Raw genomic sequence first — 18,541 nt, 5'->3', positions numbered from 1 at the left:
CTCTCATATGTTATTCTACTCAAATTCTTAAGGTACAGAACTATCTCAATTGAATAGCAATTATGTCCATACAACCTAAATTACTATTAAATTGTTTATATTGCCACGTTGATCGCGAAAGTCATTCGGACCACACGTTTTCTCCAATGATGTGTAGCTTGGTTTCCTATGCATTTTGTACCTTCAAAGACTTTGGTGTATGCCTCATAGTGATGGTGATGTTAATACCAAGCGGTGTGATGGCTTAATTGAGATAACATCGAACAGAGCAAGCAAATGTAACACACCACCGAGAAGTAGAGAAGAAATGAAGGGTTGTGTTCTTTGTGTGTTTTATGAGTTGTGAGTGTATCTCAGCAGTAGTGTGAGAATTTTCTAGTTGGTGAGCGAAGACCACATCTTTCTCTACTTGTAATTCTGAAAGTGTTATTTTGAATAAAAGGTATTTTTCGGTTTTTTGACCCAGGTAGGCAAATTTGCCTCATATATTACGAAAGTGGGCAAAAAAAAAAGTCAATGGGAAGTCGTTGGGGGGCAGAACGACTTCGTAAGAAGAAGTCGTGCCCCCCTGCACGACTTCACATTGTTCACATGAACAGTGGTGAAGTCGTGCACCCCAAAAACGACTTCTTGGCCTGGTAATCGATTACATGGAGCTGTAATCGATTACAATGTGGTAAAATAGTATTCCCCTGCACGTCTTCAGTTTTGTAGGCCAAAATGGTCCTGGTAATCGATTACGGACCCCTTGTAATCGATTACCAGGTGGATTTTATGTAGTAACAGCCCTGGTAATGGATTACCAGTCTGGGTAATGGGAAGTTGTCCCTGGTAATCGATTACATGTCAGTGGTAATCGATTACCAGAGTAATTTGGGTGTTAAACAACATTTTTAATGAGGTCTTTTACAACATAAATAGAGTTTGTATGTGTAATTGTTTGAATTTTTGTGAGGACATGATGGTTGTTGATTCATTGTGAATTATTGGTATGATTATGAAGAGCAATTATTTGGAATGAAAATAAAAAAGAAAAGCATAAGGAAAAGTCATGACTGAGATTATAAGTATTTTATTGAATTGAAATTTATTACAGAAGCAAATAGACTAAAAATAAAATTAGACGAAATTACAATAAAATAGCACGCTATCTAGGAAGAAGGTCCACCGTGTTGACGACGCAGATAGGCAATCTCATGCTCCATATGATCAACTCGAGTGTCTAATGTATCGAAGCGGTCTCCCATGTTCAGCTCGAGTTGTTCAATTCTTGAATTAAGGTTGTTGTTCATAGTGTTGAAGCTTTCCCCCACAAATGATCTGAGATCATTGATCCCCCTCATGATGTCATCATATGACGAAGTATGCTGTTGAAGAAGGGGCACTGGTGGTGGTTGTTGTGCAGGTGTAGGTTATGGTCGTGGAGGAGGAGAATTTGTGCGAACCCATCTATTGTTTGCATTTTTGCTAAATCCAAAGCTTTGTATGGCTGTTGACCCTATTATCATCTGCCTAGTCAGTATGCCAGGTACTTCATCATCCAATGGAAATTCAAAATTTTGCAAGATCCGGGTGACCAAAAATGCATATGGTAAGGGAGCATTTTGCTTCAGAGCCTTCTTCATCCTATATCGGATGAGATAGGTCCAGTTGATTTGCTTTCCCGTCATTATAATCCACATTAAAATGACATCTTCTTCAGTAGCCTGGGCTATGTTAGAAACACGTGGCAAAAGAACACGACAGATAATATAATGTAAAATTCTAGCATCAATTTTCATAGATCCGGCTAGAATTCTACCAATTTGACGTTTGTGTGGCAAAGTTATCAACCGTCTTGCGACATCCATACTATATTCATCAACCCATTGATCTAGTATTTTTCCTTCAAAATTCAAGCCATGAGTGGGGAGGTTGGCTATGGAAGCGAAGAGATTGGGTTTGATAATCATTTTAACATTTTTAACCTCAGTCTTCAAGGTTCCATTTTGAGAAATTTTCAAATTGCTATAAAACATGCGTACTAAATCAGGAAAAAAATTAGTTTTATCAGTGACAAAATCAAACAAACCCAGATTTTTGAGCATTCCATAAATTGTAAATCTTCATCCTCAAAGAAATCTGCGTCCAAGTATCTTGGGTCAATGACCTCACGGTCACTAAAAAGAGTAAAATACCTTTCTGCCAGTGCAGGGGTTGAGAAATGGAAATTTTCCTCTAATTCATTTTCTGAGGATGGTGGTGAGATTGACGGCGAGCTTTGAATGGGTGAAGGTTGACGGCGGCGACGTCCCGCACCCGTAGAAGATGAGCCCCTAACCCTTTGCCGCTTTGAATGTTCCGCCATTTGAAATTTGAATCGGTGGAAATTAAAGAGAATGGAGAGTAGAATGAGAATACATTGTTTGGAAGTGAAAATAGTGGCAAAGGAAGTGATTTGGAAGCTTTTGGAGGTGCAAAAATGGTGGTTTGGGGCGCTGCTGTCGGAGGGGGGAATTGGGTGTGCGTTATGAGAGAGAAAAAGTTGTTTATATAGGGTAGGGTTACGCGCGTAATCGATTACAACATTGGTGTAATCGATTACGAGGGGTTTTGTTTCTTTAAAAAAAATTTTGCTTGTATTTTTTGAGAAGGAAATAATATCATTTGGATAGAAATATCTCTTTCACAATTTGCATTGAAATTGATATGCATTGTGAACATACGAAATAATAATAAACATAACAAGTTATTATTACAATAATTGAAGTTGAAGTCGAGTATTAAGCATAAGAAGTACTTATTATAGTCATCCATAATGCAAGTGTTATAAAGACTTATAAATGTGATGGAAAGTAATGGAAAGATTGTTAAACATTACAAATTACCATGAATCTTGTTCTTTTTTGTCCGTTTTCGTCTGTGTAAGTCCAATCTTTAAGATCCTCGTAGTGCTCAGATTGAGTTGGAGGATGTATATCTACTGTTTGGACGAATAGTTCAATATATTGAGATGTGTTTGGACGTTTAACAGACCTATCAATAGTTTGTGCTTTTTGCCAACGTACAATCATCTGTGCAATATCATTATCACATTTTATGGAAGCTGTATCATGAATTAGATAGTTGTTACGAACCTTTATTGGACGACGATAGTCGATATAGGTCACAATTCTTCTGTCTCCACACTGCACAATTTTAGTTATTTGAGAATGGAGTTCATTGAATGAGATATTGTGATTGATTGAGGTGGTGACTTTTGCATCTGATCGGAATTCGAGCCCGTAACCAGATCGACTTTCTATGATTCCAACGCCTTTAAGTTGACCTCTGTAATAAATTATTGTCAGTGAGTTTGGAATGTCATTTGTTGGAGCCGCAGATGAAGATGATGCATGTGTTAGAATCATAAGACCCATGATTTGGTCCGGAGATCTTACCCATGTGACATAAATTTCTATTACTGCGTTAATAGGAAATTGAGACTTACATGTTATCATTTGTGTGACATCTTCATCTGATCGCAGCTTAACGACTTCATAGGAGATTGTTTGATCAACCTGAATTGTGGGTTGACGGAAGTACAACTTGTTGATGGCTGTGTTAGTGGGTTTGTCAGATGCTATGCAAACTTTTTCCTTAAGGAGTTTGTAGGTGCAGTCGTATGGGATGCGAAACAATTTTGGATGGTCACATTTAAACTCAACCCCATCATTCCCGTTCCTAATTTCACCGTCTTGAAATAAGGCAGCAAGGTATGAGTTATAGATGTTTTCCGAGGACATGGCTTTTCATGCCATAAACATCATCAGTGTACATGTTAGTTTTTTGAAAAGGGATGAACTACGAAGAAATTAGAACGGGGATCAATGTATGGTATGAGATTGTATGTTGTGAGTTTGTATTGGTATGGTGATATTTATAGTGTACACATTTAAAGTGCTTTTGGAGAAATTTATTATGAAAAAAATATTGTTATTGATTGTTAGATATGAGAATAAATTTCTATGATACAATATTCTTAGATGAAAGTTACACAATATTTTAAGTGAATATATTTCTATGACACAATATTCTTAGATGAAAGTTACACAATATTCTTTTCAGAAATTATTTTTATTATTTCTTAAGAATACATGGTAGATGATAAAATACAGTTGAAGTTTAGGTTTATCTATGTCCTCTAGTCCCACAAGTTGGTCTTCTTCTTTGGCGTTGTCCTCGTCTTTGTGGTTGCGGAGACTGCGTACCTTCGTCTATCGTCTAGTTCTTCGACATGCTTTGCTATCCATATATAATGCATGTCTTCTGGGTCGAAGAACTCTATCACTTCCTTCCCAAATTGCATTAACAACGTGGTTGTCTTGAAGACGCAAAAGAGACATGTCAACGGGAAGATGACGTGCAAAAGCCATATCGAATATGATTTTTGGCGTAACGCAAAAAGATGTAATACAAATACAGGAGGAGAATCAAATTCTTTCCTTGGAAAAGAAAGCTTCTGGTGGTGCAAATGCATAGCTTCCTCCGACATGATTTTATGGAGCAAAATTTCTGGCGTGACTTGTCCATCAATAATGTTAGGTGCGAATATTGAAAGTGGTGCAGTGAATTATTATTGCACGGATAGTAGATTGGCAGACACATGCTTATGAATAGGAACCTATCACATTGATTGATAATTTTAGTTGTACATAATTTATATACAACATTTTATATGCAACATTTTATAAGACATTAAATGTTTAAATGATTTTTTTTATTATAATAAAATACTTAAATTAAATATATAAAATAATTTAGAATTTTTTTGCAACTTTTTATGAATTTATATTAATTTTAAAGTAATAATAATGATTTAAATGAAATAAAAATAGAAAAAGTGAAGTTGTGGGGGTACACGACTTCCATAGATGAAGTCGTGCACCCCCACAACTTCACTTTTTCTATTTTCATTTAATTTAAATCATTTTTATTACTTTAAAAAATAATTTTAAATATCTATTTAATTCTAAAAATTGAAAAAAAAAATATGTTTAACATCAAAGAATTTATTTTAAATATTATACCACATGTAAAAGACACATACTTTATTTTTGGATTTTTTAAAAAAAGTTTTAAGAATTATATATGATTTATTAAAAAATTTCACCCCTAAACTTGGTTTTATATTTAAAAAAAGTTTAAAAAATTAACATAATAATCACAAAATTATTTCCAAAATTGTACAACATATTTATGCTCAACTAATTATTTTTCCAATTTATTTGTACCTATTATTCATTTTTTTATGAATTTATATTAATTTTAAAGTAATAAAAATGATTTAAATTAAATAAAAATAGAAAAAGTGAAGTTGTGGGGTACACGACTTCCATAGATGAAGTCGTGCACCCCCACAACTTCACTTTTTCTATTTTTATTCAATTTAAATCATTTTTATTACTTTAAAAAATAATTTTAAATATCTATTTAATTCTAAAAATTGAAAAAAAAAATATGTTTAGCATCAAAAAATTATTTTAAATATTATACCACATGTAAAAGACACATACTTTATTTTTGGATTTTTTAAAAAAAGTTTTAAGAATTATATATGATTTATTAAAAATTTTCACTCCTAAACTTGGTTTTATATTTAAAAAAATTTGAAAAAATTAACATAATAATTACAAAATTATTTCCAAAATTGTACAACATATTTATGCTCAACTAATTATTTTTCCAATTTATTTGCACCTATTATTCATTTTTTAATGAGTTTATATTAATTTTTAAAGTAATAAAAATGATTTAAATTAAATAAAAATAGAAAAGTGAAGTTGGGGTACACGACTTCCCTAGATGAAGTCGTGCACCCCCACTTCACTTTTTCTATTTTTATTTAATTTAAATCATTTTTATTACTTTAAAAAATAATTTTAAATATCTATTTAATTGTAAAAATTGAATAAAAATATGTTTAACATGAAAATTTTTTATTACAACAACATATGTTTACCATCACAAAAATTAATTATGTTTTGTAATATTAATAATTTATTTCCTTAAATGATATGAAAAAATATTAAGTACTCATAACACAACATTCCTTCGTCAAATCACATCATTTTAATTCTGTGTAGAAATGAAAGGTTAGTGTCCAAAATTTAATACCCATGCCTGCAACCATGCATGCAAAAATGCATGCAAACCTAAACATAGTTCATGGTTCCAAGAAGAACCTGTAATTGCCTATTTGCATGACTGATATATTTGATCTTCAGACCATTCCATCTTCACTACTTTGCCATTCCATTCCATCTTCACTACTTTGCCTTCCATCTTCAAACCAATCCATCTTCACAGCAATACTGAAAATTTTTCATTACTTAATGGCATCGTGGAACTTCACAGCATCTTCGTCATCACAAAACATTGATGAAGAAGAACCTTTGATACTAGATAATGTTGATGATTTCAGCACAGATGATGAAATGGATAACTTAATTCGCGATGAAGACGGTGATGACGATNAAANGACANANTCGTCTCANCATGTCATTCCAGAACTGCATGAGCGTATGCATTTCCAATCCAAGGAGGAAACTGTTGCTGCAATCAAACAATATCACATCACAAATGGTTACAAATACAGCGTTGTTGAATCAAAGCCTAACATCTATGTTATTCGATGTCTAGAATACCACAACGGCTGTCAATGGCGATTGAGGGCAAGCTATAGCAAAGTCCGTAAATATTAGGAAATAAAAAATATTGATGGCCAACATACCTGTTTCTCAAACATACTATCTCAAGATCATACAAATCTTGATAGTACTCACATTGCCGCAATTGTATCAAATTCTGTCCGCACAAACCCCTCCATTCCCATCAAAAGTTTGATTGCAGATATTAAATCTCGATTCGGATATTCCGTGTCATACAGAAAAGCTTGGATCGCAAAGCAAAAGGCTTTTGCTATGGAGTTTGGTGATTGGGAAGAGTCGTATAACCATCTACCCAGGTGGTTGCATGCGGTGAAGGAAGCAAACCCTGGTACAATAATACAATGCATTGGTTCTCCACTGGAGATTGATGGACAAACAGACAATAATTGCTACATTATGGAAAGAGTTTTTTGGTCTTTCGATCCTTGCATACAAGGATTCAAATATTGTAAACCCATTCTCCAAGTTGACGGGACGTTTTTAACAGGCAAATATCATGGAACTTTGCTCACCGCCATGAGTCAGGATGGCAATAGAAATCTTTTCCCAGTAGCATTTGCAATTGTAGAAGGTGAGAAAAAGGAGGCCATGATATGGTTCTTTCAACTACTTCGAGAACATGTTTGCCATCAAGCAAATATTTGCATCATCACTGACAGAGGAAAGGGTATCTTATCCGCCTTAAGATCAGAAGAAGTTGGTTGGGAAGAACATGGTTTGAACTCTGTTTATTGCATACGTCATCTAGCCTCCAACTTCAACAACAAATTCAAAAATCAAGACCTCAAAAAGCAATTCATCAATTTAGGTACTACTATATTTTTTTCCTACCAATTTAATGTTTATATTTAGTTAACATAACTGTACAAATTTACTACATCCGTACAGCTTACGAGGTCAAGCAACCTACTGTTACGGCAAAGCTTACTGCACTAAGACACCATTACCCACAATAAGTTGCTTGGATAGATAAAATTCCATTAAATAAATGGTCCCAAGCTTTTGATGGAGGGAGAAGATATGGACATATGACCACTAATCTTGCTGAGTGCATGAACTCCGTTTTAAAAGGAGCACGTTCATTACCAATTTGTGCACTCATCAAAACAACATTTGAGAGGACACAATCATGGTTTCTTGAACGAGGACTAAAAGCACAGTACATGNTANAAGCAGGCNACCAATTTCCTNAACAAATCGCCGACATTATTAGGAAAAATCAATAACAATCAGCATATTGTCATGTTCATCGCTACAACCGTGAAAATTCAGAATTTGATGTTCAAGAAATTTCAACACCTCACCAATATCGACCACATCCAATTTCCTATAAGGTAAGGCTAAATGAATGGTGGTGTGATTGTGGTCACTTCCAAGCTACTCGTCTCCCATGTCATCATGTCATTGCCATTTGTGCAAATTCACATATACCACTAACACAAGTAATCGATCTAGTGTATAGCCTTAATAACATTTACAAGGCATACGGAGTACAATTTCATCCAATCCAAAATGAAGATTATTGGTCTGCGTATCCAGGTCCAAACTTCATACCAGATCCTCATATGCGACGCAAGGCATCCGGAAGACCGTCTACAAAAAGGATTCCTAATAAGATGGATCAATCAACTCCAGATCAGCCCAAAAAATGCTCTTACTGCCGCAACGAAGGTCATCATAGGGGAAATTGTCCATTTCGTCAGTAGTTAATTTTGTAATCGAATCAATAATAAATCTATTACTTTTAACGTTTCATATAAAATTCTATTCTACATTTTAATTTCCTTCTTTTATTAAATAAATTGTAAGGAGGATATCTTCTTTGTCTAACACAAAAACATTAAAAATTTGTAAAACACCTCATTAAAAATGTTGTTTAACACCCAAATTACTCTGGTAATCGATACCACTGACATGTAATCGATTACCAGGGACAACTTGCCCATTACCCAGACTGGTAATCCATTACCAGGGCTGTTACTACATAAAATCCACCTGGTAATCGATTACAAGGGGTCCGTAATCGATTACCAGGACCATTTTGGCCTACAAAACTGATGTCGTGCAAGGGGGATACGATTTTACCACGTAATCGATTACAGCTCCATGTAATTGATTACCAGGCCAAGAAGTCGTTTTTGGGGTGCACGACTTCTTCTTACGAAGTTGTGCTGCCCCCCAACGACTTCCCCATTTTTGTAATTTTTTTTTTTGCCTATTTTGTTAATTACCTAGTCAAATTTGCCTATATTCGTACAAAAACCGTATTTTTCGGTACCACCAAATTAGTATCAGAGCTTGAGAGCCTAAGTCTCTCAGTTTGAAAACTTAAGTGTCTTAACGTTAAAAACGTGAGATGGCTAGCATTACAATTGTATTTCCCTACCAGGTTGACAAAAGCAGTCAATTATGACAATTGGAGTCTCCTAATGAAGGCCCTTATTGGCTCCCATGAAACTTGGAAGATGGTTGAAGATGGTTACGAAGAACAAATTAACACCACAAATTCGTCGAATGCTCATATAAAATAGTTGAAAGAAGCACAAGTGAAGGATAAGGTAGACCTATACATTTTCTACCAAGTTGTTGATGAGTTTTCCAGAAATTGCAAATACAAAAACTTCAAAAAAATGTGGGACATTATAGAGAAGGCATATAAGGGGATGATCGTGTGAAGCAGGTTCGACGTCAAACTCTCAAGGAAGAGTTGAAGAGCATCAAGATGAAGGAGACTGAGGAGTAGCCCAATACATTTCTCGGTTCAAAAAAGTGGAAAACCAACTCAAAAGAAACAAAGAACGATTGCCCACTAGTTGAATAGTGGAGAAAATTTTAAGGTTGTTGACCGATGACTTTGAGAATATAGTACGCGCCATTGAGGAGTGTAAGGACTCATCAATTCACTCGGTTGGAGAACTTGTAAGGTTGTTTAAGGCATAGGAGCAGCAAAGAAAGATAAAGAAGTGGAAGCCATTTCACTAAGCAATTCAAGCAAAGCTCGATGTAAATAGAAAAGCTAGGAACACTCAAGACAAAGGTCCTAGTATAAGAAGCCGAGAAATTTAAGGAAGAGGAGCTTGAGAACGAAGAAATCATGAAGACAATAAAGAGCAATCCGATCAATAGAATTGCCTCGCCAAGGACAAGGTAGAGGTTGAGAAGGTCGACCAAGCAGCTCAGCAATTGAGTGCTTTAAATGTGGCAAGCACAAACATTATGCAAATGATTGTAGATTGGTCAAATGTTTTAGTTGTGGAAAGGTCAATCATTTCGTGAAAGATTACTAATCTAAGAGTGGAAAGGAAGACACAATCAATCTCGTAGAAGAAGTAGGACAATTGGTTATGGCACGTAGTTCGCAGGCCGGCACAAGCGAGTAAAGAACTCCACTAGATTGTCGAGTAGAGTGAAGAACTCAACAAGATTGTCGAGTAAAGTGAAGAACTCGGCAAGATTGTTGAGTAGAGTGTAGAACTCGGTAAGACTGTCGAGTAAAGTAGAGACCTTGACAAGTTTGTCGAGTAGCAAGGTGAACTTGACAAGACAGTTGAGTAGAGTGGTGAACTCGACAAGATAGCCAAGTAGAGTGGTGAACTGACAAGTCCTTGTGATGGCATTTGCATGTGAGAATGTTGATTGTATTAGATGAAGGACAATTTTGTTTCAGGTGACATGTGAATAGTAGAGAGATGGAGTACCCTCTTAAACACTTGAGTGATTGAGTGAAACACTTGCTTGGAGAGAATTGATAAAATCCCTGTTTTCATCTGTGCTTAGATGATTGATCATTCAAAAGTAAAACATCTGTTGGAAAATATATGATCATGTGAACTGAATTGTATTGAAAGCATGCATGCATCTTGATAAGATTCCATTGAAAATCTGAATTGAGTAATGACTTGTTGTGAGAAGAATGAGTTTTGAGATTGTTGAACTATTTTGATGAAAAAGTGGACAGTCAAGTTTTGTCTTGTTTGCTTGAGGACAAACAAAGTTCTAAGTTTGGGATTGTGATAACAATCTAAAAACCGTTATTTTTATGTGTAAATTTGATATCAAATCACACCCTTTTTTGCTTAAAATGAGCTTAGAATCAAGTAAAACACTTAATTGAGTCACTTGAGAGTCAAAAGTTGTTTTTAGAGATATTATGCTTGTGTTTGCATTGTTTTGTAGGGTTTTGACGAGAATTGAAGATGGAAGTGAAGTAGGAAGGACTTAGACTCAAGAGAAGAGGAAAAAAGGAAGAAAAGAAGAGTCAAGTCCACCGCTCAGCGCTAAATCCAACGCTGAGTGCGAGACTCGTAGGGAAAATCATTGTTTCTCGCCCAAGTGGTGCCGATGAGCGTCCAGTGCGATTAGAGGCAAACCGCTGAGTGGTTCTACGATTAGAGGCAAATCGCTGAGTTGCCAATTTAGGCGCTGAGTGGTGCAATGTTGGGCCTGGGCTTAAATTCTGTTATTTTTATGCTTTATATATAGCCCCAGTGCGACCCTCAGAGTAATCTTTTGGTAGGCAGAGACGTCCAAAGCAGTTCTACACACCTTGGAGGAGATTTCTTGGATGCTTAGGCTCCACTTTATCAAATCTAGGGTTTTCTCTTCCATTGTTTCATCTAATTCCATCTAGTTTCACCATGTCTATGGTGAACTAAACCCTTTGTTGTTGGGGAACAATGTAATCTTTTGAAACTTTCTTATATTGAAATTCTTGTTTTATTCATATGCTTGCATATGGTTATATTATCAATTGCTGGGTTTCTTATCTATGCTTAATGCTTTTATCGTTTAACTCATTCGGTAAACAATATTTGCCTTTGTCAATACGGGAACGTACGGGGAAGTCATAAACTGATAGGAAATTCTTTGATTAAGAAATACTTCCTAGAGATAGGGGTAGGACAATCAATTGTATTTTGCTTCAGTGTTTAATGCATTATTAATTACTTAGGGAGACTAGAGATAGTAAACTAGTAATTAATAGTAGGCTCTTTTTGCCAAGGAATTAGGTTTAGGGTAGGCCAAGAAAGTTTGTAAGACAATTAGATAATTAAGCGAATTAATTAAGAAAAGTAGATATAAGATAGTGGATATGATGAAATTATAAACTCCAACAACCCCATTCATCCATATCTTTACTTTGCCAATTGATTCACTTGCATTTGCATGTTTATTTTCGTTTTGCATTCACACCACAAAATTATTTTCTTCTCAAGTATTATAAGATTACTTTACATGAAAGATAAGGCTTAAGAGTCCCTTGGGAAAACAATACTCGGACTTACCATTTATATATTACTTGATAACGATCTGGTACACTTGCCAGGGGATTAACACCTCACCAGAGTCGCTGTCGACTGTTGTTTCCCCAACGCATCACGCGCCACAATCACGAGAGATCTTTCTCTCTTCGCACAACAACGACTTCGTCTTCCTCCATGCCATAGAACCCATAATCGCATCAGCCATGGAAGCATCATCCAAACCTTCATCAAAGCCAGATTCACCTGCAAAAATAAAAAAGATAGAGAACCCATTTCATTGTCTCCAACGTTGCGCCATCCTCCTCCAACACAGAATCCATTCGCGCCTCCATCAAGCCCAATCTCCACCGCAACGAACCGCTAGCCGCTCCATCATTCTCACCATCACCAGACCCGCGACGCACCTGTAGAAACCCAGAAAATCACCAGGTGCAACGCCATCGGAGAAGCTTCCCTTTGAACCTTCATCGTGAGTTCATCATCATCACTGTGCCGCCATCACCTCGTAAGCTTCCTTGCCGCTGCCATCCAAGCTTCGTTCATCTCCAAACCTGTAATCTAGAAAAACCACAAAACACAATAAACCCAGTGGTATCAGAAAACCCTATCGCGCCATGAATCCTCTTCGAAAGAAATTGCGCGAGTTTGTCCTACATCGCACCACCATGAAGTTAACCATTCTCAACACCATGAACAGACCTGCGATTTAAACCTACAAAGAAACCAAACCAGCCAAATTCATTGCAACTATGGTGGAACAGGAAATCGCGCCATCGCCACAGTAGAGTTGAGCGAAGGGTGTTGGTTTTTTTCTCAAAAAGGCGCAGGCACAAAAAAGATTACCCTCAATCTACCAATTGCAAACCCTAATTTGGGAGGAAAAAGGCGCTACCACATGGCGCGCTTTCATTAGTCGCGTCCTCCTCAGTCAAAGCTGGTCAAACATGCCATCTTTGGTCAAAGTCTGGTCAACTAAGGGGCTTTTCTGCAATTTTAAAAAGAAAGGAGGGGTTAAAGTTTAGATAGAGGAAATTTCAGGGCATTTGTGCAATTTTTGAAAGTCAGAAAAGCTAAAAGATGAAATTCAGTTGTTGAATTAATTTAATTTGGGAATATCAACTGAAAATATCTTCCAAATAATGTTATAATTATCTAAATCTTTTAGTTATTTGGAAGATATAAGATAAAAAGATTTTATCAACTGAATATTCAGAGTCCAAGCCCAATCAAGCCCTATATAAAGAGACCCAGGGGACTTCATACAGATACCACTCCACTCCTCTCTCTTTTATTTCATCATGTATTCAACTCCATTCATGGAGAGCTAAGCATCTAATTAGTTATTCTTTTTGTTAGCAAAATCTTTGTTCTTGCTTAAATTAAGAATTTCTCTTGAAAATTACTTGAGACTAGTTTGAATATACTCTAGTTAAGAAAGACTTGGTACTTAAAAGTCTCATTTTTGACAAAAAGATATATATACTTTATTTTCTTTAATCTCTTCAAATTTCTTTTCTAACTTCTTTATGTTTCTAACTTCAAATTTCCTTTCTCATTGAATATCCTAATATATTTGATCTTGTTCTTTTTACATCCCATACTTCTAGGTCGACTCTTTTAAATATTATAGGGTTCATAGATTATTTTATATATTTATCCAAAAGTATATAGAGTAGGATAGTTATTATTATTTTAAAAAAACAATGTTATTAACAAAAATATGTTATTTTACCAATTCTATATTAATATAAGAAATAAATAGTGAAAACAATGTAATACTTATTGTAAGAATTACTAAATGTTTCATCAAACAAAATATTTGTGGTATGTTAAGTGTTTAGCTCACCAGATTTTAAAAAATAATTTTCTTATATTCTAATTCTCAAAATATCATTTTATTAGAAAATGATAATAAGTATACTTAGGTACCTCAGTACAACATAGAGGAACATATTTGTTGTTGCTTGAAATTAATGCTTGGGACGTTAAATGAGAATAACAATATATTATTCTTTCATTTTCCTTCATTCGTGTTCCTATAATACAAAGGATCCCTATTGGTCAAAAGTAAACCAAATGTTGTACGTCATTGACACAAATTATAAGATAACTTTGCAAACACGGCAATGACTGGAAAATTAATAGAACACTTTGAAAAATACGTATATGACTTTAAAAGCACATAAGCATGTGAAAGGAAGCAGAAAAAAAACCAGATTTTTGTGATTATTATTTAATTATTGGGTTACATTTTTAAATTATCAATAATAACTATAAATTAATTAAATTAATTTTGTCATTTTAATATATATATATATATATATATATATATATATATATATATATATAAATATATTAACTACAAAAAATCGTTTAATTATTGATAGATAAAATATGTCTATAATTTGAGTTTATCAACAAATTATTGTCCATAAAAATATTATTGGTAAAATGTACCTATCTCAATAATATCGGTTAATAATTATTAATAAATTTTGTTCGTTGAAAATTTTTAGTGGTAATTACAAAAATTCTTGTAGTAATAATGTTTCAAATTGTTATGAGAAACAAGACAATAAAAGAGGAAAGAGAAAAGTAGTTCAGAGTAAAAATGTCTCTGACTATACTAAGAAGTATATTTATCTATTGGTGTATCTCTCAAGCTTTAGAGAGGTTTGTTTATATAGCTAAATAGAGAACATCTCATAGTATTAAGCGATGTGGGATTAAATTAATCTACACAATACTAACAATTCTCTCACTTAGAGCTTGATTTGTATTATCACCTAGTGTAGTTGCCTTCATCATCAAGTACTCTTGAAGGCTAGTTGAGGCAATACAAAGCCTCAACTAATTTGTTGTGACAATCTTGGTCAACATATCAACTGGATTTTCTGCATCCAAAATCTTCGACAAAGACAAGTCTCCATCATTTATCAAGTTTATGATAAAATGATACTTCAATTCAATGTGCTTGCATTTAGAATGAAGAACTGGATATTTAGCTAGATGTATAGCACTTTGACCATCACTGAATAATGGAGGATCATCTTGCTCTTTTCCTAATTCTTTTAGAAGGTTCTGTAGCCATATCATCTCCTTCGCTACTTTTGAGATGACTACACACTTAACTTTAGTGGTTGAAAGGGAGACTCTTCCTTAAAGTTTAGACTTTCAACTGATAGTTGTACCACCCAACGTAAAAATGTAACATGTTGTGCTCTTTCTACCATCTAGATCTCCTCTTAAGTCTGCATCAGAGAATCCTTGAAAGTGAGAATGCTTTTTCTAAAAGACAAATACATCTTTGAAGTGCCCTTCAGATATCTGAATATTCGCTTCACACCTTCCCAATTTGATAGAAACCTACTCACAACTTTCACTACATGTGTTACGTCAGGTTTGATGCAAACCCTAACATATATCAAGCTCCCTATGCAAAAGCATATGGAACTTTAGACATATAAATTTCTTCTTCATCTATTTGAGAAGATTGCCCTTTTGAAAACTTTAAGTGAGTTTCCAAAGGTGTATTCTTGGTTTTAGCATTTCCAACATTGAATCTGCTAAACAATTTTTCTATATATTTCTCTTAAGATAAGTTCAATATACCTTCATATCTATCCCTAGAGATTCTCATACCAAGAATTTGTTTGGTTGGGCTAAGATCCTTCATTTCAAAATTTTCGAACAATTGTTTCTTCAACTTGTTAATTTTTAAGTCCCTAACAAGTGTACCAAATCATTATCAAGTAATATAAATGGGTAAGTCCAAGTATAGTTTCCCAAAGGACTCTTAGGCCTTACTTTTCATGTAAACAAATCGCGTAAGACTTGAGAAAAGAATTAAGTTGGTGTTTGTATGCAAAGAACAAAAATAAACATGCAAATGTAGTGATTCAATTGGCAAGGAAAAACTATGGACTAATGGTGTTTTTGGGGTTTACAATTTTATCTTATCCGCTCTCATATATCTACTTTTCTTATTTACTTCACTTATTTATCCAATTGCCATGCAAACTTTCTAGCCTACCCTTAACCCAATCCCTTGGTGAAAAGAGCCTATTATTAATTACTGGCTTGCTATCCCTAGCCTCCCCTAGTAACTAATAATGCAATGTGAATGGAAGCAAAATACAATTGATCGTCCTACCCCTATCCCTAGGTGGTATTAGCATAATCAAGGAATTTCTCACCAGTTCATGACATTATCGTACGTCCCCGTATCAATAAAGACAAACGACTTTTATTGAATGAGTTAAACAATAAAAGCATTAAGCAGAGATGAGAACCCAACAATTGATAAACAAGTACAAGCATATGAAATAAATAAGAATTTGGATACATGAGAGTTTCAAAAGATTACATTGTTCCCCAACAACAAAGGGTTTAGTTCACCATTGTCATGGTGAAACTAGATGAAAATAATGAAAGAATGGAAAAGCAAACCCTAGATTTGATAAAAAGGAGCCTAAGCATCCAAGAAATCTCCTCCAAGGTGTGTGGAATAGCTCTGGACGTTTCTCTCTGCCAAAAGAATCCATTTTTGATTCGCACTAGGGATATATAAGCCCAAAAAGATAACAGAAATATTACAGAATCTAGCTAATAAAAACAGACAACCGCTCAGGCGCCTAAGTTCACCACTCAACGGTTTCCCTCTTGCCGCTTTGACCGCTGAGCGGTTAGTTTTGCCGCTGAGCGGTTTCCCTCTAATCGCTTTGAGCGCTCAACGGACCATTCTGGTGCTCAGCGGCTTACTTGACCCTTTCATCATTTTTCTCCTTCTTTCATGGGTCTAAGTCCACCTTGCTTCACTTCCATCTTCAATTCATCTTAAAGCCCTACAAAACAATGTAAAAACAAGCATAATATCTCTAAAACCAACTTTTGACTCTCACAAGACACAANTAAGTGTTTTACTTGATTTTAAGCTCATTCTAAGCCATAAAGGGTGTTTTTAATATCAAATTTAAGTATGAAAGTAACGGTTTTTAGACCGTTATCATTAATTTTTATCATATTAGCTCTTGCAATCAACATGTTATCAACATATAAAGCAAGGATGATATAACTGTCAACATATTTTTTTCACATAACAATAATGATCTTCTTCATATCTATGAAAACCTAATTTTCTCATAAACTCATTAAACTTGTTGTACCATTGTCTCAGTGCTTGTTTCAATCCATACAAGCTTTTATGAAGCTTGCATACAAGATTCTTCTTGCCTTGTGCTTCAAAACCTTATGGTTGTGTAATAAAGATTTCGTCCTCAAGATCCCCATGTAGGAATGTAGTTTTGACATCTAACTACTCTATGAAGATTTCTGCAACTATTATACTCAAGATAATTCTAATGCTAGTTATTTTGACAATGAAAAAGAAAATTTATGTGAAGTCAAGTCTTTGTTTTCGTTGGAACACTTTCACTACGAGTATAGCCTTATATCTTTTATTACCATATGATTCTTCTTTTAACCTATAGTAGACCCATATGTTTTACAAAACCTTCTTTCCTTCTGGTAACTTGGTTAAAGACTATGTTTTATTCTTCTGAAGAAACTTTATCTCATTTGTCACTGCTAGCTCCCACTTAACATATTCATCTCCCTACATAGCCTCAACAAAATGCTTTGGCTCACTAGCATCAATCAACAACAAGTAATGTAATGAAGGAGAATACCTTTGTGGTGCTACAATAGTTTTGCTAGATCTTCTAATCATGACTTCAGGAGTTTATGACTCTAATATGTGTTCTAGTTCTGAATCAGGCTCTACCTCTATATTATGCCTTCTACTGACTACATCACTTTCTAAAATTTCTTCTAATGATACTTGCTCTGACGATTTATTTATATAAGCAGTCTTGTCTTTATATAGCATGTTTTCATTAAAAGTAACATTTCTACTTCTGATAATTTTCTTGTTTTGGTCATCCCAAAACTTGTAGTCGTACATTTAAGATCCATAACCAATGAAATAACATCATTTTGCTTTAGGATATACTTTATCTCTGTTACTAGAGTCCAATAGAATATATTAAGCATAACCAAATACTTTCAAGTGTGAAAAACTTACCTCATTTCCAGACCACACCTCTTTAAGTAACTTCTAATCTAAAGGAACTAATGGTTCTCTATTTATAAGATAAGTTGTTGTGTTTATAGCATCTACCCAAAATACCTTGGGTAGTCTTAACTGAATTCTCATACATCTTGCTCTCTCATTCAAAGTTTTTGTTCATTCTTTTTGCCACACCATTTTGTTCTAATGTTCCTAGAATTGTTTTTATCATTCTGATCCCGTTATCTAAACAAAAAATTTGGATTCACTACTGTCATATTTAACATTTAAACCTATTTGAGTCTCAACCTCCTTTTTCCACCTTTTAAACAAAAAAAAGAAATCAAATTTATTCTTAAGAAAGTAGACTCATACCTTTCTTATAGAATCATCAATGAAGGTTACATAATATTGGGAACCGCCAAGGGATTTCACTAGAGTTAGCCCTCAAACATCTATATGCATCAATCCTAATCTTTTAACTTTAGACGTCTTACCTGTTTTTGAGAAGCTAACTTTTT

General features: G+C 34.5%; 1 protein-coding gene across 1 annotated transcript; it reads left to right on the top strand.

The window, feature by feature from the left end:
- The first annotated feature begins 6,353 nt into the window (after positions 1 to 6,353).
- LOC106779163 lies at positions 6,354 to 7,645 on the top strand. Its single transcript, XM_014667220.1, has 3 exons — positions 6,354 to 6,711; positions 6,778 to 7,404; positions 7,578 to 7,645. The coding sequence occupies exons 1-3, from the start codon at positions 6,354 to 6,356 to the stop codon at positions 7,643 to 7,645; spliced, it is 1,053 nt and encodes a 350-aa protein (XP_014522706.1).
- Positions 7,646 to 18,541: the final 10,896 nt, after the last annotated feature.

This window comes from Vigna radiata, unplaced genomic scaffold (assembly GCF_000741045.1).
Source record: "Vigna radiata var. radiata cultivar VC1973A unplaced genomic scaffold, Vradiata_ver6 scaffold_353, whole genome shotgun sequence".
NCBI lineage: Eukaryota > Viridiplantae > Streptophyta > Magnoliopsida > Fabales > Fabaceae > Vigna > Vigna radiata.
This window is presented reverse-complemented; position numbering and strand designations above follow the sequence as displayed.